The 22,936-nt window shown below is 35.3% G+C and overlaps 1 protein-coding gene across 5 annotated transcripts in view; it reads right to left on the minus strand.

Moving 5' to 3' along the window:
- Positions 1 to 1,774: 1,774 nt before the first annotated feature.
- LOC140149021 (fibroblast growth factor receptor-like 1) overlaps positions 1,775 to 22,936 on the minus strand; it is a 98,305-nt gene continuing 77,143 nt past the window's right edge. For 4 of the 5 annotated variants that reach the window (XM_072171160.1, XM_072171163.1, XM_072171161.1 and 1 more), the window contains exons 4-7: positions 6,548 to 6,619; positions 4,730 to 5,014; positions 3,430 to 3,789; positions 1,775 to 3,018 (exon numbers count right to left, since the gene is read on the minus strand). In XM_072171160.1, the coding sequence (XP_072027261.1) occupies positions 2,369 to 3,018; positions 3,430 to 3,789; positions 4,730 to 5,014; positions 6,548 to 6,619 (1,367 nt within the window). In that variant the 3' untranslated portion in view covers positions 1,775 to 2,368. The remainder of the gene's footprint in view (positions 3,019 to 3,429; positions 3,790 to 4,729; positions 5,015 to 6,547; positions 6,620 to 22,936) is intronic. The other variant, XM_072171164.1, reaches the window with a different exon arrangement.

Genomic DNA, 22,936 nt, shown 5'->3' on the forward strand with positions numbered 1-22,936 from the left:
GGTGCTGTGTATGTGTGTACATCAATGCACGGTGCAGTATATACACAATGTTGTGCATATGACGATATAAATAAATATGTACTCAAACATTCAACAAAAGCATGATTATGACAGTTGTCTCACACACATAACAAATGCACTACACAAATAAAACGTTTGATTATTGTGATTCTTAATCAAATCCTTTGTTTGAGCCAATCAATAATTTACAACCTATAAAAGTTATTGTGTTCTTAATGATTAATTTCTTTAAAGAGGGTAGCAGCCTTTTAAAATACCCATTGGATGTTACAATAATGTAAAAAGCTGCTTATCACCTGGATCCTATATCATACAATTAAATATGAAATCAAAGCACAAAAAACAAGCCAAGTTATAATTGTACCAATATGCATAAAATATGTTCAATTTTAGGGTGTTTTTACTCAGACAAATTAGACCAGCGTATAGGCCAATGTGTTTGTGTGTATTTTTCTGTTGTGATACACACTGTATTTTCAGATCTCCAAAATCATTTTTGGTTTAGATTTTTGCTCATATAAGTAGCTTCATTTGAGGCTACGTTTTTCTTCTCAACAAAATTGCTGCTGCCTTTGTCATTGTGACAAACACATCTCAAATTTGCTGGTGTTTTGACACAACCACAACATGCGTAATTATATACTGGACTTGAGATCTTGATACCATTGTTTTTCTTAACTTTGATAATTAAAATTTATTTGAAAAGGACTTGAGTCATTCCTCGACTTGTTAGGCCTATTAGTACAAATTGCATATAAGAGTATAATAGAAGTACATGTACAGTATAAAATAATCAGTACATTATTGAGTGTGGCACAATCAAGATAATGGACCCATTTCTTGTGCAAAATCATTTAATGATATTTTTCATGATTGTAATATTTTTGCCCATTTGATATGCCAAAATTTCCATCTAAAAGGCTGCCAAGACACAAATATTTTCAAAATCAAAACTGATTTTGACAAGAAATTTGCTTGATCCTGTCACATCAGGTGTTTTATAAAACTTGCTATATTATCATCCTTTTAAGTGCAAAATTTGGTATTTTTTACCTAATTTTCTTCAAAAAATAACTCTGGCTTTCATACCATTTTAGGGGAAATCAGTCTAAATCTTTACTTATGTTTATGATGATGTTACAACAATTCAAATAATAGTTTTATTTCCAAGCTTGCTTGAACCAAACCCAACACCTTGGTATCAGTGATGAGTAACCATCAACACATCATGTGATGTGAGTATAGCAAAGTTGTATACATTTAATAGCTGCCATTTACATTAATTGCTTCACACAGCCATGGTATGGGATTGGGGTGTTGGCGCAGGAGCTTTTGATATGGTTCCTAGAGCCACTTGGCATTCTATGGAACCATATCAAACAGCCTACTCACTCATATTGAAAATATACTTGATCACTTTAGCTAATGTGGTAGGTCAATTTTGAAAAGTGAATAGGAATCACTTTTTATGCGACCAAGTACTTTCATACTTTCCAATGCAAAAATTATTCTTTTTTTCCCAATTTACACAAAACATTTGTATAACACCCACTGGTGTTGGTTTCTAGGGTATATTGATAATTGTGAATGTGATATAAATTTGTGGGATTATTATATATTCACCAGGAATGCTATGATTGGTCGGTGTGAATTACGAAAAAAGCAACATTGCTGTTGTAAAAACGACCAATCAGAGCATCACATGCAATCAAGTATAAATTCAGCTTTGTGAGGCACTGGAAAAACCACTGGAAAATAGTTTCTGGATTATGCATGAAACAATATGGCTGCCATTATGTACACAACTTTGTTATGCTCCCATGCCACTTTGCCCTGTTTTGTCTCTCTTCATAATACTTATAGTATATGCAACAATAATAACAGTAAATAATAATTATTATAACTTTCTGCAATATCTACAAAATGCTTTGTACAAAATCTCTCTATACATATCTTGGTACTATACACAACATATTTGTTTCCAAGTAATATTTAACAATATTTTTTGTGTGCTTTTTAAAAACTTTTTTAATTTTCTTGTATCAATGTGTGTTTTTACTATACAATACAAGGCGGTGTTGGTATATCATATTATGTTGCACTCTTAAATATTTGTGATGTGGGGTAGGCTTCCCAGAATACATTGCTTTCCAGATGAGTAAACTTAGGGTGTGTTACTTGTGATTAAAAAATAAACAGTTGAAAAACAATTTGTACAACTTTTTGACAGTCTCAAACTTTCACTTGCATTACTGATACTTATACCAACCATATTTTACAGATTTTCTGAGCAATGTATTTTGGGAAGTTAAATTACACCCACTTCACAACCTACTAGCTTCTAATGCTAGCAGTGGTGGACCAATGAGTTGCTCCCATGATGCATCAATGAATTGCTCCCATGGTGATGCAATATGCGATGTGGATGATGTAAATGTGAGCTATGGTGCGACGAATGTAACCGACTACTCCCTCTACTCCTGTCACTGTTTAGTGTGTCCGTGTAACTGGAGGGAGGATATTCCACATATCTATTCAGTGCCGTTTCCCGGCTGGAATTTATAGGGAAAGTTTGTAGCGAGTTTTGCCCCGGGACCTGCCCGGTGAGAGGCATACTTTGTTCACAGTCTGAAGGATGGTGTAAGCTAGACCCATGGTGACTGTTAGCTACCCCATTAGGCAAACCATTTATACCATTAGGTAGTCCATTACGACTGTGATGGATATCATCTTTCTTTGCTAGATGATTTGAAAGTTGGTTGGGTGGAGGATGATGTACAATAACATTCCCCTGTTGTCTATTACAGTTGTAAGTAAACACTATAGCTGCAAGGCAGAAGACAAAGCCAAACCCTAATGGCAGTCCAATAAGAAGAGCTTTCTTGGTTGGATTCAGGCCTAGATGTTTACTAAGGCGGATTTCATTGTTGGTTCTATTGTTTCTCCTTATTGGACCATCGTCCACGTTGCTTGATTCGGACAATTGATTTTGAGTTGCTGTTAAAAGAAAAATAAACAAGTAAACAAATTAGTTGGAATGGTGATTGTACAGTAAAAATGACACAAGCTTTTAAACTTGTTTAAAAATGTTTGGCTTGCTTTGCTTGCAAATTTGGTAAGCCCATAATTTTCCCCACTGAACTGGGTGAATTTCCACCATCTGACTGACAAAAGTTGGGGCCTTTGCCCTTCTCCAACCCCTTCATGCATGCCACTGTAGGGGCAGATCCAAAATATGAAACATGCCTAAATTACTGGTGGGTTGAGGGTCTAAAATTAGCTGTTATTTACTCAGAAATAGGTCGAATTTGCAGATTTGATGAAGGCTAGTGCCCATCTGCATCCTATAGCTCGATGTGCACCTGTAACACATCAGGTACAGATCTTTATGAATTAAGTCTAGCTTACCTGGTAGTACTTCTAAGAAGGCACTCTTGAAGCTGAAACCCATGTTATTGGCTCCTAGACATATATACATCCCCTCATCTGATTCAGTCGCTGATTTAATCATCAGTTTATTTAGGAAAGACCCGTCATTTCTCTTCATGATCTCACCCGGAGGTAAGACTAGAAATTTTTGACCCTGCATATCAATGGTAGCATTCAATGCTATCTGATTCACATTGTGAGGTTCCACTCTTTTTAACCACTGAATGTGTGGTTGTGTGTCACTTCGTACCCGACACTGGAATGAAGTGGTACCCCCGTATTCCACTGTTGTGTTGATTGGGTGTTCACCTTGTAATTCAGGTTTTCTTTGAGCTTGCTCTGTGGAAACAACAATAACAAAACAGTTGTCATTAGAAAAAAATCTGGAAAGAATGAAAATGGCAAGATATACATTTGCTTTGTACATTTTGTTCCAGAATTATTTAGTTCCACACACAATGAAATAAAAATGAAGATCACCAATCTCCACACAGTAACAGCACCCTCGCTTGAACAAAAAGTCACAAATTCTGTTGATAGAAGTTTTGTAGTCAGCTTTCATGAATCACATGCCAAAAGAGCACTCATTAACAACAGACAGCAAAAACATGCTTCAAATATCAAAGTTGACCAAAATTGAACAAGAATTCAAAATTTGAATCATGATCAGTTTGTCAAAATCAACTTTGAAGTTGTTTTATATCAAACATGATTCATATTTTGTAGACATTTGCATGTTGCACATCTTCTGTGCACAGCATTTGAAGAACTCTTTCAAAAAACTCTTAGCTATATAGATGATGTGACAGGAATGTTTACAAACAAAGGCAAGGGACTTGTCTATTGATTATGCTGCACAGAACTGTGACAACTTTTCAATTAGCAGTTTGCACTATGTCTCATTCAGCACAAGCCATAAAAGCACAGATCCGATCAACTGAATAAGATGTAAATGTTTGGTATGACATCACATGTCACCTCATCTATACTCTATCCAATCTTAAGTATAACACAAGTCCATTGCAAATGAGTACATTGCATAACAAACATTATGTAATGCTCATGTAACATTCATTTGTGGACATAATCATGTATATTACAAGGGAGTCAAGATTGGGGGAGTGGAGTTACTTTTAGTTGGATGGAGTATATCCAATTTGACTCTAAATATTTACACTACACTGATTCATCCTAAAGTTTTACAGAACATAAATTCACAGTATAATTATATTATTATGCAGCTAGGCTTGGCAGCATTAAGATACTACATTACACCTACCTACAACATCAAGAGTGTAAGTAGCGTTTATTTGTCCATGTTTGTTGAACACTATACAAGTAAATTGTCCACTATCTGTTGGTTTAAGATCATTCAAATGTAACGTCCAATGAGCCTTCTTAGATGTGCCTAAATCGGCATCTGTGAGTGTCCGGCCATCCTTTTCCCAAATTATCTGTGGTTTGGGCTGTCCAGATGCTCCACATTTTAACCGGACTGAGCTGCCTATAGGTCGTGCAATATTTCTTCTTTTCATTTTGGACGGTTGTGAAAATTGAGGTAGCACTGTATGTACAGATCAGAGACAACACACAATATAGAACCGGCATGTAAGTAGGTGAATCAAAATGTGAAAAGTTTTTGAAGTTGGGATTAAAGTGATCCCAGATTTTGGTGAATCTAATACTATTAATCAGAATATGGATCTAAGAAGCTAGGCTACTGTGATTTATGTTCTGTTGCTGGATGAATCAGGAGTACTACACACCATGCGGATAGCTGGGGATTTCCCACCCAATTGAACAGAGTTATAGGACCATTTTCAGGTTGTTGATCATGCAGTATTTCTCTTGACTCTGTGCAGTGGTGGTATCAACACATCGGCTATAATTGAAGACCGAATGAAAAAGACTATAGTTGCGTCTGATGTTAGGGCAAAGGTGCGGCGTGATTGGTTGCTGACATGCAGAGCAGTACAGCATTTTTGGTCTGGTTGACAGGACATCAGACGCAAACTAGTCTTTTTAATTCGGTCTTCAAGTATAATAAAACACTGCAAATCCTATGTGTTGATGCCAAGTGTTGCCACATTGAATGAAAAGCTTAATTTGCCATATTATGTCAAAACTAAGAAAATAATGACACATGCATCACTGCACTGAGGTAGAGGAATTGACTGGAGAATACAAGAACGTCATAAGTGACAATGGAATACAAGCCACCTATGTTCTTACATTCTGCCAGTCATGCCATAGAGTCAACATTTTCATAAGAATAGAAGGAATCTTAGTCCATATGCAATTATACATGCAAGTGTACTCTGAAAATGCCCATTTGCAAAGGAAAATATATACAAAATGGTTTTATAAAGAGAATGCAGAGTCATGCTTTGTTAATGGTAAGGTTGCCATTTCTTGTCCAATACTGGTAACATGCAATGTGCATCAGTTCACAAATCATGCAATAATTGATCATGCTTGGTGCAATTTGGAGCAAATATTGCTATTTCTAAATTGAAATTTGGTATATGGATATACTTTTCTATGTTTGATTTCATTGAATACCTTAGATAAAAATATAAACGATTGTGAATTAAATAAATTGGCAACATTGTGTCACTTGAGTTTTCAGTTGGGACACAAATTCAGTTGGCACCCCTAGTTATGTTAGTGTAATTATGATAGCATGTATAAGGTCAACATGGTGAAAATTCAACAAAGTTTAAAATATGCAACCTACTGCATGCATATACATGTATGCTATAGTGAGAGTGACATCATTGCACATATCAGAGGGCGCTGCTTCAAATCGTGAGTGTTTAAAGATGCCGCATAGATGTACATGCACACACAGTGGCCTGATATGATGTCACTGCCTACAAACAAATAGCATTATAAGATATTAATGAGTAAGATAGTGTTAGATGATAATGAAATAGTTTCAAAGGTTTTGTCTTCATCTTGATTTGTCCATTTTTAAATTTTCATTCATTTGTCATGCTGATCAATGCAAAAGTGTTGCAGATTTTAAATTCTTGACTTTATTTTCACCATGCATATACTTTGTGCTGTGATAGTGCAGTGCATTCAGCTTCCTTACCTCCATTTCCCTTCACTTCTGTAGTTTCTGAGCCTTCTTTTGGACCACCTGATGTTTCCCAATTCTCATCATCTGTGAATGAAAGAAAAACAAAACAAAAATTCTGATTAGATTCAAATAAACCTTTATTGTTAGAGGCCTCTTGTCCAGGCCAAGTAGGTACTAATAAGTAATATTGAATATAGCTTAACTCATTTTCATTCAAGAACAACTTTAATTATTATTGCGTAAACCACTGTCTGGGCCCTCACCCATTGCATATCTGTAATTTGTCCAAACTTCAAATGCTTATTACAGTCTATGTCAAGAGAGGGCAGCATTTATATTCACCACTAAAAATAGCAAAGACGTGTTCCTGCCTAAGGTCTAAATATCATGAATACTCTCTGTGTTATATAAAACTCTAACTTGAGGGCTGCACTTGTAGTTCATGTAGAGATGAAGTGACCACTCACCTCACAATCTTATTTTGGACAACTAGCTTATATTTACTAAACAAATCTTGAAAGCTATTTGTTTACTATGTGTTTTCACCTTGCTCAAGACAACTTTGCCAGTTTTAGCTGCTCTGCTCAATGCTCAGTCACCGACATAAAGGCTACTGGGAGTAAATTAGAAACATGCTTCCTTTTGAAGTCTGGGACGCAAGTAGATAAAACACAGTCATATACGTGAACAGAATAGCTGTGAGAAAAGCTGCTATGACATCACTAATCTGAAGTAGCCAAATAAACTACTTGCCGCTCATCAAGACTTCAATGATGAAAATCTTAACAGCCTTTTACAACTCCCACTGTACCACTACAAAACTCCTTTGCCAACCAACCACGCAGGTTACATTCAAGATCCGATTTCAAAATCAAGAAACCAACACACTAATTGCAATGAACTCTCTACTAAAAACACTTTCACCAGGCGCCATGTTTTCATAAACCCTTCCCAGCAAAATATTTGCCTTTACAGCACACTGTCTCCCAAAAAGGAAACCCCAAACTGGTCAAACAATTGCTCTGCCTGGATGTCCATTCTTACCAACAATTCCCTAGATACTAATTGGTTCTCACACCTATACCACAATACCCAAGGTGTTAAGTATGCTCCACAAACAGAACACTGTGTTTGCCCTCTCAAAAAATCCTTTATTGTCCGACATTTTAAGAAAAGATTTTGTTCCTGGCCCCATTGTCTGTGCCCCTGTGGGATTGCAGACACCCTATTCAACCCAAATGACCCTCCAATGATTAGGCATTAACTCTGCCCATTCTTTCTGTACATACTATGGAATAATATCCAACACAAACATATGAAGTGGGTACCATTAGTGCTGTATGGCTTATAAAATCATCATTAATAATTTATAAAGGGTCTACTTTACTTAGGCACCCTTTTTAGTATACAAGGGGTTGCCAGTTTTCAACAGGGTCTGAATTTGACTAATCAATAAGAATAACAACTGCTGGGTTAGTTCTTGAGAAAAAGCTTTTGGGAGTTGGATAAGAGTTTTAACTGTTTAATCTGGATGCAAGCTAGCCTTTATTTCCAGTGAGTTTTAATACATAATTTGGTTGGGCATTGCCATCACCTGCAGGTTCAGTGCATGCAGCAAGTGCCCCTCACTTCATTATACATAACTCAATGCATTTATTCTTAAAATGTTGTCTTCTTGTAATTCAGCCTATATAATTAAAGCCATGTCAAGTATGAACCTATATATATGTTCAGTCTTTTGCTATCAGTTTTAGAAAATCTGGGTACGCCTGAATTTGTTTAAGCTCAAATAATTCAGGGAAGGTCAACAGAGATCTCGGCTGTATAAACAAGCACACAATCTACATATATGGCCATCCCATTCTACATTCTTGGACATGTATATACATCAAACATAACCATACTTCTCACATGTACTCTAATTTATCATAGATAATATTGATTCGCCTCACCATATAGCATTTAAAAAGCGCATAAGACCAAAACTGTCAAAATTAATGATTGTTTCACATCACTCTGAACATACGTTAATGATCAGTGTACATGTTGATTGTACAAAGTAATGATTGGTGGTGCACATAACATGCCGAAATACTCCACCCCTATCTCTAACTGGTTTATGTCTAGTTCTACCTGACTAATGTATTCTAATGCTGTCATTGTGTCTACTCACATAAGCCCACAAAATAACACAAGCGAATCACAAAGAATTAAAGCATGTTTTTGACAGATAATCAATGGTACGATGGATTATGTTTTGTAAGAAACATGAACTGATCACGTTGATGATGATAAATGGCATGCATGCTCGTTTGCCACACGGTGGGCAGACACACCGGATAAACAACAGATTCCCAGAAAAAAGAACAATTGATAAATAACTAGACTGAATGCACGATGCAAGTTAATATCAGAAAATAAATTCTAATATTCTGCCGTGAGCATCCATTTTTAAAAGGTATCTCTGTGTGAAGACCTAAATGCTCTCAATTTGAAATCTGATTTCAACATTTCATCTTTCAAGTTTCAATTCTACAGTGAAATACAATATTGTTAAGTTCTTAAGTGTAATTAAACTTTAAAGAGATTCATTAATTTAACGTTGTTGTGCACAAGCTGTAAAAATCATTTCCACTCAATTCAGGATATCAATTAGTTTCAAATTCTTATCCAAATACTTATTAAAGCAGAAATTGACTCTTAAAGTGCTCTTATGAGGCACATCAATATTGTGGCATTTAAATGTGCGGTGTCTCCTATATAACTGCTCCAATATGCTTTGTTATTGTTCAGAGTGCATTTTTATTCAATGGCTATTAAAATTTGCCAAGAACAACATGTTTATTTGAAGTTCATAGGAACAAAATAATAGAACCAGTAAGAAAAGAGAAACAACTGAAAGCCCTGAAGCAAACCCAAGTCCCTGTCCATCCATTTGAACTAAAATGAGTTTATACTCATAACAAATAATGTTCTTATGGACTGTGCAATCAGGGTCCCAGAAAGTAAAATAATAAATAGAGCGACCAATTTGTAACCTTTTAACATAACTGAATCCATTGCCATGGGCTCTCATCTTATCTATAGACCACATAGACACACATAGACAAGGCTATGGGAAAAGATGTGCTCTCTCTCCAAGGTTATCTCAACTATTTTCTTCTACAAATTGAGATGAGATATCTTTGTGGATCTAGAGCGCCTCTTGTCTGCTATTATGCAGATTCAATTCAAGGTTGGTTATCTGGTTGCGTGTTTCACGTCTTATAATAAATTCTATCAAATTATGCACCCCCTGTTTTAAAGTAAGAAATGAAAGTACTTTTCTGATTGTATTGGCTGAAATAAAAACAGAAGGGATTCAATTCTGTACCCACGACATCACGACAATAAAGCTATTCAGCTTTTTCTATCATTGAGTATGTCTCCAATAAACATACAACTTTGACAGATTATTATCTTTTTCTTCTTTCTTTTAATATGTAATTTCTGTGCACATCACTTTTTTGAGCTTTTTGGGATTTTAAGCTGCTATTTTAATACCTATGATCTTGATTATCCGATAATGGGTAAACCATGCATATTTTAGCATGACACAGTAAAATGGGAGCATCTCAGAACATGCAGAAGAGGCAGCACAAGCACTATACTCCCTCATGCATAAAATGGCCACTAATTGATCACTATGTAAAAAGTGAAATAAAATAAGAGAACATCCTGAACAAGTTCTTCTAATTCACCATTTTCTAGCTACTATACTGCTAAACAACCTCATGAATTATTCATACGATGAGGAGTTACCATCCTCCTAGTGGCCCCTCTTGAACCACTAGAGATTCCCTGTTTATTGGAGTAACTCAGGTCAATCACTTGGAGTACATAGGAACAATTCTCAGCATTCAACGCACTCCCTCAAACCTGATATGAACGGTCCTATACAAACCACTTTCACAGGCTTTCAATATCAATATCATTCCTATTTTGTTAATTGACTTGCTGTAATATAACACAGATGACCAACTGTTCAACTCACATGACTCAAAATGTTGTGAACAAATATCAATTATAGTCATATTTTATACATATTGTTGATAGGTTTCATATTTTGTGGTGAGAATGTCTAATTCTGAGGTTCAGGTAATGATACTGATACCTCTAATTGAGTGATGTTGATTTCCATAAGACTACTGAGTGCAAAGAAATGAGAAACCATTGTGATTGTTTTAAGGTACCACAAAGAATAATTTCCATCTATATTCTTAAATAAAATGCTAATCTGGTTCCAAATTCCAACCTGAATGCATTCATGGTATCCATCCAAGTGATGTTTCTATGGTCCAAATATCAGGATTCAGGAATGTAAAATACTGAGTAAACAGCTCTTGAATAGGACCTCCATAGTGTATAGTGTGAATTAAGCATTCACTAATACATATGCATAATGAGATGAAGAAAAAGTAATGCTCAACTGATCAAAATAGTCCTAAGTAAAAGTGTCAACAAGATGATATTTGCTTACTTGGATTGAAATATGTATTTTCCTCACCTGCTGATCAATCCAACATTACCAAGCCCCACCCATGTGACACACACAAAAATCAAGCTCCTCTTCCTTTAACATGTTTATATGTAAAATCATTCCAGATATTTGTGATAGAGCACCAAATGCAAAGTTCAGAAAACAAATTCTTCCATGCAAATATATGATGGTGTAAAACTTCACTCTCCATCAATGATCACATGGCCATTACTTTGATTGTAATTGCCCAATTTTCTCTCATTTTACAAAGCCAATCTGATTGCACAGCAAGGCTGCTATTTAGTCCATACTTCTTGCTCACTGAACCATCAGACCCTGAAACTCTTGTTAAGCCTGGATTTGGCACATTTTTGGGGGTTATCTTTTGTTGTACATATAGATCTAAGCCATTTGTACTGCAATCTATTGTGTTGGGTTATTTAACCTATTTCATCTACTACATTTTGACTGATTTTGATTGATCGTTATAAATGGCTTGATAACTTTTTGTATGCTATAAACCTTTTTAAGAATACAAACTCAATTTATCTGAATTGCAATGCAACCTTACAGCGCCACTCTCAATCCTATCCTAATGAGCTAGTAGGATCCTCTCCTCCAAGTGTAAATAGGACTTTTTTATGATATATACCTCTTTTCATATTTCCATCTTTTGGTCGTTCATGCATGCCAAAAAAAGCATTTGGTAAATGATGAGATGTGTTACTACCCTCCGCTCCACACCTCTGGGTATTGTATCACAAATAGACAAGAAATGGTTACATTGTATTAATATGTCACCTGGGTACAATATGGTTTCACTGTTCTCCTCCCCTTGCTCATTTGCCTCTATTCATGGCATAATAGCTACCCATTACTGCCCTGTTTTTATTTTGGTGTGACACAATAGATACCTAATCAAGAAAAATGCTTGCCATTCTGCAGCTACCAGAGATTAAGCTTAACTCATCATCACTAACTATTTACATTAGCCTAGGGGTACGTATTCCTATCTATACCATGTCTACAGACAAATTGCTCATCATTTTGGACAAAAGATATGAGCAACCAAGAAAAATTATATGAAATAGAACTAATTTGATAAAAGAAAGCCAGATAGGGAGTATGATTCACACCTAAACCACGCCCTAATTTGCCCAAATCATTAATTCCCCTTTAGAAAGTAGATTAAAAATCATTATTTTTTCTTTAATGGCCAACTCCATGCCTCGTTGTACAGCAAGGGGCCCACTGTGCTGCCGTCAGGAAGACGAAACTTGCTGGTACGTTTTTGAACTGGGAAGTGCATGATACAATCATAAGCATTGGAAATAATGCTCTGCATGTTGTAAGTAGAACGCCTGGTCACCAAATGTCCCATCTGCGTCTACTTAGTTTACAACCAATGCAGTGCTTTTGGGATTACATTAATAGCTAAAGGAACAAACAATGATGTTATTTTACCCTCAACTTCCGTACAATTCGATGAAAAGATATTTGGCTTACTAACTTTCCCAAAAACAATGCGGCATATAACGCTTTGGCAAAAAGATAAACATTAGCCTCTTCTGCACTGCACTGGCTGCTCTTTCCTATTTAGATAGCTTGAACATGCTAAGACAATTTGTCTAGTGATGACAGATTTGAGAATCCTGTTAGCCAAATACGCGGTATTATTTCAATTCAAGTTTCCTTCAGAATTTTCCAAATTTATCATAATACCGATTACTTATTAATTATTACTATTAGTTAAGTTTTGACAAATTAGGTCTTGAAGTTTAATAAGAATCGGAGCGTAATATTAAAATTGCAGAATTTTTCCAAATGTAGCTCAAAGTCTTGATTTCTGCCACTATACCAATTACTTTAAGCTTCAGTAATACTGACCAAATATATTCATTCAAGTAATCCTGAACACTGAATAGTCCAATATTGTGTGTTCCAGTAAACCTAAACAGCCAATAGTGTAATATTGTGTTTATGATCCCCTGGTAGGCTGTCATCAAGATTGTATGTTTAGGTTAGAGATGTGAAAAAGATCGCCACCGCAGAGGATAAGGTGATGCGGTTCTCTACCCTCTGACAGCTTGGGATGCATGGGTCAGAGCAAATGATGACCTACCCTTCTCAGTTCATGTTCAATGAGGTATTTGCCATCAGAAAATCGGTGAATCAAAAGAATAATAGAGAGGTGAATAAAATAGAAGTTTGGGCAAATGTCATGGTTATTGTGTTGGGAAGAATCAGCTCTTTTCAATCCTTTGGGCTAAGTTTAGGATCGACCATATATACAATGATATATGGCTGTATTTTAGACAGTTTAGATTGTAATTCTTGACTAAACTTTCAGGTCTACATCAACATTTCTTCTTGGAAAGAGTAAATGCCACTGAACTAGTATTGAAATGAATTTCATGCAGAATTGCACACTTGATTTCTGACATTCAATTTTGATGATTTTTCTTGACAAGTTATCAGGAGTCAAAGTGCATAAAGCACTGAACTGTGTCATTGAGATGAGGCTGAAGTGTGACATTCTAATGTGGTTGACAAACTTACAAGTTTGATCCAGAAAGATTCTGAAATCAACTTGACCTCTCTTACATATGAACTTGGTAAAAATCAAAGTTTACTTTACAATAATAAAACGTTGCTGTTCAAAAATATCAAGTCAAAGTGCTTTTGAGCTCTGGCGACTGAGTAACTGTTAAAAAGGGTGAATGTTATTTACATAAAAGAAGGTGAGTTTTTGTACTCATTCCAGAACCAGACCAGAAGACCATCGGAGAAGAATGCTTATTTGCACAACGCTATAGTAAACCACTGCCATCATTCTAAGGAAAACAAACCATCCATGGCTCATTGTATGCCCAGCCCTGGGGTCTTTCAAAAGGTGTGTTGATGCAACGTATATCGCCCTCCCTAGGGACCTAGTACGTGAGTGTCAAAGGGTCGGGAGGTCACATACCATCAGCTGTGGGCCCCATCTAACACCTTTTGTATTCCTCCTGACAACGCAGCTGTCAGCGTGCTGCATGTTAACGCCTTTTACAAACTCAGTGATGTGGTTATCCTGGGCATGTTTTAGTAATGAGACTTGTTGTAAGCCACTTTCAAGTTCAAGTTTACTGTCCTAGAAATTGACTAGTGTAGAACCATAGATAGTGAATCTCCTTCACTATCTATGCTAGAACATAGCTGTTTGTCCTTCCATCAGCAAATAACCAAGAGCTGCTAATGTAGAAGTCAAAAAAATCTGGATTAATGTCTAGATAAATATAATAACATAAATCTTGAGATATTTCTTAACAATAATGTACTTGCGATAATACAAATCATTACTAAATCTTTATATTTTGCAAATTTGGTTCCTCCAAGATGTCCCAAATAATGTGTGTCATAAACAAAACAAAAGATCTAAAGGGTCTGAAATATGCATGTGATTTTTATCTGACCATCTTTAACATTGCCACATTCCATGTCTTCAATTTTCATCTACTTCAAATTGATATTGAGAGAAACTGTTGGTCATGTACTAGCCATGTTGCAACCGGTAATGTGGCCTAGATCATCACTTGTACCTGCATTTCCAAAATGGAAAAGCTATAATAATAGCTGCCCTAAACAGACAAACAAGTTGTGTCAATTTGCAGAGGTGTTTTGGGCTTGTAAAACTGCATCAATGTAAGAGGCAGCTTTACTGGTCTCCTATCCGCACTTGACTCACCTGCCGGAACAACGTTGTCAAGTTAGAAATTGAAAGACGGCCGTAATGTTCCCCCTAGTCGTTGGCCCCTTGAATGGATCGGCTACCTGGACAGATAATAACTTTGTCAATATCTGTTACCCTGGAGCTTTGGTTGCTAGGGCGATTAATAAAAAGTGCCCTCACATTAATTTTATTTATAGCTGATGTGTCTGTGAACATCGCAAATGCCTCGTTTGCACCAGCATCTGATTGAAACTGATCGATAGCAAACAAGATACATCAAAATTGGAAAGGTAGGTGTGCATCACTTTTAAAGGAATATCACTCAGAGAAAAATGAGAAATCAACTTTCAAGGTTATTGCTTCACGTTCAGTGCAATAAAGTCTAGATCAATTTCCAGCATTGACTCATTAATTTGAAACCATCAGCAGATCAGGAAAGAAGATGGACACGTTGCCTGAAATCTGTTGGTTTGGACATGCAGAGGTTAACAACCGCACTGACTTGCCCTTTTGTATAGTTTTGTTTATGAATCTGATATCAGCAAAAGGCACAATTTGATGCAATTGCCTATGGGTCTTCTACCCTAGTCCGCAAATCCTTCATGACGACAAGACAAGGACATAAACAATGCCAGTGGTATCTCTACAAATCTCATGTCATCCTCAAGGGCAAGATTTGTCCATCCCTATCTGCATCTAGTAGATTCACATCCTAAAGTCTCTTTCACAGTCAATTAATGTACCCATACACACTTCTCTGACTATCTGCAACTATTACGATTGTGAAAGAGTTGGAACATGTCTGACAATATTTGTCTACATATATATGTAACATGAATAACCCAGAAGCTAAATCGGAAAGTCTATTTTAAACTGGTTGAAATAATTGGGTGAATAAAAATAACAGCAATTTATAGCCCTTAAAATGTCCAATTATTCCAAATTTCAATAGCTAGTGTTTATAAACACACAGGAAACAATATACTTGTATTTAAAACTGAAATGTCAAACTAAGAATGCACCCTTAAGTTATCAACATAAAGATCATGGGGCATCAAAATAAAATGAAGGAAACAAAGTGACAGTTTTGATGATAATATGCCAAGTTGAAACCCTGAGTAAAGTCACACCATGCATCGACTGGAATGTATGCAGTATCTAGATGTATCTAGATGAGATGTTGAGGTTCAATTTCACAAAGAACAAGACCTTACACACTCTTTCAACATTTTATTTCACATACTTCAAGCGCTGTCCAAATTTTGTACTTGTATTCGATAATTTTGAGACATGGTTTTGCGGTTATAATGATTTTCTATCATGGTCCCAATGTGCTACAGGGCTTCTTGGGTTGTGAATTAAGCGGCCAAAGCTGACGTCTTTGTCACATTTTTGTTATTGTTTAATCACTTCCAAATACCATCCAAACGCTGCTTAAAGTGTTTCATCATCACATCCCTATGGTGACATAGAGCTAATTAATAATAGCTTACATGTAATTAATGTGATATTTGGGCATTATTTCAGGTCGTGTGACCTGGGAACAGCCAATTCACTAAATCAGTCCCGTCCATTGTATCCATCTAGAGTCTTTATTGGAATTGAGTGAATGAATTGTCATGTTAATTCTTCCCTAACAGCTTCTAATTAGTGTTATAAAAGGGAGGAAATTATGAGCAATATGTGCTAACATTTCTTAACCTTATCCTTGATTTTAATCACAATTTTGATCTAAATTGTATATATAGGCTATTCTGTTTAGTGGTAAATATGCCCTCCGTAAAAATTATGCAGATCAGGGAATTTTAATCAATCCTGGGGTAAAGTTTGTATTTTCAAAAAGGAAAAGCATGCAGAAATTGTGGAACTTTTAAAAATATTTTTTTCTTTTCTGTAAAAAAAAGTAAATGATGCTAAAATTGCTGCAATGCCTCTCTAAATCAGATCTATAGTATGTCCATTCTGATTTCAAATGCAATCTTTGATGCACTGGGCGGTCATTGATATATGCAATCCAAAGGTTGCACGCTAGCTGCTATTTATCATGCAGATATTACACAAAAGAAGGATATTAATTTCCTGGTGTATCGGATTTTATCATGTTGGTTCAGACATCCAGAATGAACTATACATCCAAATAAATTGCTTGATTTTGAAAGGCACCAAAAAAATCAATTCATGGGAAATAAATGACGACTAAGGCAATCAATATGGTACAAAGTTCAAGATACCTCATTGGTCCGTCATAAGTAAAAGAAGTCGGCCATTTTGGTTGTTTTATAGTTATACTCCATCCCAGTTTGACAGTTGTATTGTAGATGAAATGATATTATTAAATATCCCAAATAAAACATTTGTCTAAGCTTCTCCATTTGTTACAAAATATAATTAATATATTAAATTTTTTAGTGAAAGTATTCCAAAAACCCGAAAAGTGTAAGAAATTGGCCAAAAAGGCACTAGGCTGAAGAAAGTGCAGAATTTTGTACAATAAAAATTGTCACGTGTATGCCTGCTCTAGGGATGTAAAAACCTTCAAGTCATGTCTGTGAAAACTGGTTAAATTGGCTTGGGCTTACTTTCTTACATCTATATATGCAGCTAATGGTAGAGGCTTTTAGTTTCAAGCTTTCAAAACCTTGCATTAAAAAAAATCAATTCAGAATGTGAAACTGTAAAATATGTAAGTGACATCTCACTTGGTCCATAGCCGCTAAATTCACCGTGATGATGTGTAATAACACCCTTAATTGAACTGGGCACACTTGCTCAATCAGCTCTAATATCAAGTTCAATGCTATACAAATGGATCCTAGTTGTAAAAACATCTTTTAAAAAACGGCAGTCTTGCAACAATCATATCTATTCATGCTGTTATCAATGCACAAAAGTATATTAGCAATTTCATCACACACACACTGACGACGCATGAAAGGATTGTCAATGCACGTGCCAATTTTAGCAACAAAAGCAGCGCATCATCCATTTGTCAACCAGAAATAAATTGTCATCTCAACTTGCCACTACTGCAGCAGGTTGAATACATGCCATTTATATCTATGTATGCATCTCAACAAACTCCCATTGAACATATTCAAGAGGAATGTATTTTTATGATGGATTAATTTTCAGGAAATGCAAAATACATAAACAAGTGTATTTGTAAAACTAACTGCATCATTCATTCAAATTCATTTATTCATTCATGTATTCATTCATTCAGTGTCATTCCAATTCATTTAATCATCCATTCCAATTTCATTCATTTATTCATTTCATATTTTAATTTAAAACTTCAACATAAACAAGAGAAAATATACTGATACATGATACCTAATGAAAGAGAAGAGGAAAATATACCTTAAAACATTTTTCGACTAAACAATAATATGAAGATTTCATTTATAATACAAATACAATTAAAAAGTTTACAAATACATTTTGAATTTATTTGAGAATATCAAAGAAACTACAGCTAGGTTTTCCATTTATTTACCATATTCATTCAGCACTTTAGCAAAACTTCATAACTTTTTACTATTTTATTTATAGAAAATCTATCTCACTTAAGGTGTTACTTCAGGTCATTTCAGTTACCATGGTTATGGCTTTATATTTCAAATTAAAACCTTAATCTTCTTGATGGCTATAATATGTTTGAGTAAAAAGACATATTGTGATCAAACTTAAGCCAAAGACAATGATTATAGCAAGATTTGTCTTTTGAAACCCTCTTGAGAATTGTCTACAACTGCAATCAAATAAATTTGTACAAAAATAAAAAATATCAATCTAATATGTAAGAAACGAGCAAGACATATCAAAATTGAGAAATTCTCATCATAATCCATCATTAAATTAACACCATCAGACAAAAATCTTGCATCAAATATGAAGTTAATATCATTAATATCTACAGTTGCCTGTAAGCACAGAAACATTAATGATGTGAAATAATTTGCGCCTCAGGTTACTCTAGATGTTATTATGTGCGTGTACAAGATGCTTGCCATCCATCGTTTGATCTTGCCTCGGCAATCTTATCAAGCGTTTAATTCTCAACAACTTAACACATAATGCAATTTTCAAATCATTCCTAAATTACCTGCAATCTCACCGCACCCACATTAGGTAACTTGTTCCGTATCTAAAGCAGCTTCAACTTAATGGCAATTATGGACATGAAGTTTCACATTTCTAACTTTGATCAAAATTTACCCACTTCACACCTGTTGGCTATATCCTTATTTTCTGTAGATAAGGTAACAAATATTTTAGTCACATCACAAAATATGATCACCCAATTCATATTTTTGTCAGTGAATTCTTCACAAAAATCATTGCTGCCTGTTTCCTGATACACCAAGCACCATACAGAATTTCTATAGCCTCTACATTTACTACAAGGTTTTGTGCGGCATATTGCCGTCTTGTTGATAGTCAAGGCATACTTATACTGGGTTGCCTTTCACAACCTTTACCACTGAATTCATAACCAGAGTTAGATTCCATCGATAATGTGTTGGAGTGTTGGTATTAGGTGTTAACTAAGACATCATGCTCTGCAATTTTACTACAGTGATATCATGCCACCGCAATTTGGCAAGTATGAACATGATTGTCAAAAACATGCAGCGTTTTATTTTGCAGTTAAGTTAGCCTATTTTTTATCATTATTTTTGGTGTTTTTCCTTCCTTATTTGAAAATATATTTGACTGGAAATTATGATTTTCTATTAAAAGCCCAAAATTTACATTTGAATAAAAATTTCTGAAAGTCTGATCTGATTTTTTTTACCTCAAATGCTGATCTCAGGATGTTGAGTGCAGATGATGATTAACAAATGTACAAGTACAAACATCCCTTTTACTTGCCATTTGGTTCTTGATATCATAAACTGGGGTAAACATACAGAGCAAGCTATTTTTTGAAATCAACGACTGCAGTACAGGAAATGGGAGGAGTTTGCCAGATGAGGTAGATTTTTTCCACCTTTTACTAATGACGGTCAGTTCCATTAACAAACACAACCGTGAAATTCACACATTGCTTTTTTGACTAAGATCCGGTCACTTGCGGTCAAGCTGCGATGGCTATTTTCTTACTCCGTCGTATTCGTCATTCTGATTATTTTAATTAAGAAGTTTGAGTAAATCTTTTCGATATGATCAAAATATTGACTTATGCATAGAGAAAATTGCAAAGTAAACTCGGTATAATTGCTTGATATATAACAGCAAATACATTGCACTTACTTTGTTGACGATACGAGCGAATTTACACTCACTCAAAATATCAAGATTCATTGAAAGTTATCTTACATATGAGGCCTAGCTTAGTTTGTCATTCAGTAAACATGCGCTTCCAAATAAGACGATTTCAAGATAAACGGTGCGCAAAACTAATAAGGTGGCTGGCTCATAGTCAAGCAGACTTTGAACGGACAGTCACTGAAATAGTATTCCAGCCAATGAATGCCACAGTGTTGTGTAATATAATATTGATTGCAACTAGCCATCTTAATTTCATTGCCAATTTTGGACAAAATGCTCCAGTGAATTGAACCAATTGAGTCAGGTGTATACTTTCCCTTTCACTCATAAAGGAGGTGTGTTGTTCGTAATGCTCAATACAACTAAATCCATCCATAGAAAACAATTTATAAACTTTCAAACAGTTTCATTTACATTTCCTCTAAAACATTTGCTAAACTAAACATTTCAGAATTGTACTATTTCAACATGTTTAAAAACTGTGGATGAAAACTTTCAAGTCAGTTCCAAATATAGCCATAATCATAACACCTTTTAACGCATCAATTCTACAATAAAATGACTTGTCATAAAGTGTTTTATTGTTTCCTCCATTTAGTCCTTTTATAGCAAAACATTGTTGTGCTCCGGAAGGAAGTCATCCTTCAATTTGAAGCAATTTTATTTGCAAATGATTAATATTTATAATCTCTAGATTTACTTTGAAAAATAATTCAGCAAACAAGTGATGTGATACTTGTTGCTACTGTATAAAGCTACACTTGTATTTTTGAATAATATTTAAATTTTGTCTTTGAAGAAGTTTTGATTATTTATTTAATCAACTGACAAAGCAATAAAATGTATTAGTTGCTACAATATTATGAGATGAATTCCGCAGTGTAATGGCTATGTAACTATCATCCAGTGCCAGTACGTTCCTTTTAAAGTCGTTTAGTGATGTTCAATTAAGTAAGAGCTTACTACGAGGAGGCGCAGCTTCCTGACCCATCATTTAAAGCTGGACAAACTCAGGTAACCATGGAAACTGTTTCTCATGGCATAATTACATTTCTAAAAGTGTCAACTTGTCTTGTTTTTATGTCCGCAGTTCTATGAATAGAATGAGCTTGATGGACTTACAAGTAGACGGGATCAAATCAACCAAAAAATGGAACACAAAGTGAGGTCAGTGTTTTAAGTGGACAGTGGATGGATAGACACTTAAAAATGTTTGTGAGCACTTCATTTTTAAGGGATACTAAAAGCTTAAGATGTACCTTACAATGATAACATCTTGAAGAGTTTTATCTTCAACTTTCATCTCAGTTTGTCTACTATGTGTTTTAACTCTACCACCACAATATATTGTTGATGTACAAACGAGAATGCACAAAAAGTGACCTCCCAATGATAAACATCAGGAAAGGAATTTGTTGAACTGATATTAGCACCCACGCAGGGGACGCACCAGTGTTTTATCAATGGGGATGTGGGGCTAGGAAAACATGTAGTAGGTGATAAGCTTGGGGACCCACTGCGGGACCAGCTGAAAACACATATGATCATTAATAAACATAACTGATGCTTGGAATACTAAACATAAAATGAACACAGCAGCAAGTAGGTACACATACACTTTGAGTATGCACAATAATATAGCTGCTTGCAGTAAAAAATATACTTTTGGTGTAAGAACAAACATGCCTGAAACCCAAAAGACAATTGCTAGTGCATTTTAATAGGCCTCTACATTATTCTTCACTTCATTACTATTGTTTAAGGGTAGATGAGGTATTGTTGGTCGAAGCAGCCAAAAATCGATCTTCTTTATCTAAATCAATTGAAAAATAACGCTTTGATGTTCGCAAGATGCTTTGAACTACCAAATCGCAACAGTTTAAAATAGTTGCTAACCTTAATAATTCAAGTTTAATTAGAACTCTTTATATTACATAGATGAAAATTGAAGGATAGTTGGGTGGAAGTGATCAATTTCTGTTCATAAAAATTAATATCAAGAGCCATATTTAAAAGGTTACTTGCAGGTACATTACAAATTCTACCATGTCTAGATTTTACTACACATACAGCCCCTAATAAAAGAGTATGAAATACAAGAATAATCAAATCTAATATATTTCAAATTTGGACAAATTAACAGCTATTTTTTTACACACGGCAGCCATAATTTTGATAAAACTGCTCATTTTTCTCTCACATTAGTGTTAATGTGCCCGGCAGGAATCATGTAATATACATGAATGAATATGCTAATGAAACACAGCCCTATATTCTCTTGTTCGTTCCGCATGTTTACCTTGCTTTCCGTTCACAACTTTCCATCATGTTCTGACACAAAAACCTGATGTTATCACCTGGGAAGCCATAGGGTGAATCAAAAGATAAGGGTTACAGAATTTAGGTGAGTAATATTAACTTTGGGTCACCCTGTAGGCATGTATGTGATGCTCTGATAGTGATCATTCATAGATGTAGGTTGTGTTAAAGGGTTCCACTTATGAAGTTTGATACTAATGATATGTGCATTCATATCATATTGGAAACTAATTCTCTGAAATTTGGAAAGATTAAATCTTAACTAATGACTGAAAGATAAGAAATCTCTTTTAGTATGCATCAGGGCGGCACTTGCTTTGATCGGGTTCTAGTAACATTAAGACAGCAAGCCTGCCCTATAGACTAGTACTAACACAAACTCCTCATTTTGACCCCCTCTCACCACCCTTCTCTGGTCCCTTAATCTGACCAAATTCAAACAACTTAAAAATATGTCAATGCCCGCACAGTGTTTGTGACTACCTCTAGCCCCTGTATGTTGCTGGGACGTACACCTCATGAATACGGCTCTTCTATTAGCCTTTTCCATTTGGATTACACATGACATGGGATGTTG

Source organism: Amphiura filiformis, chromosome 3 (assembly GCF_039555335.1).
Source record: "Amphiura filiformis chromosome 3, Afil_fr2py, whole genome shotgun sequence".
Taxonomy (NCBI): domain Eukaryota; kingdom Metazoa; phylum Echinodermata; class Ophiuroidea; order Amphilepidida; family Amphiuridae; genus Amphiura; species Amphiura filiformis.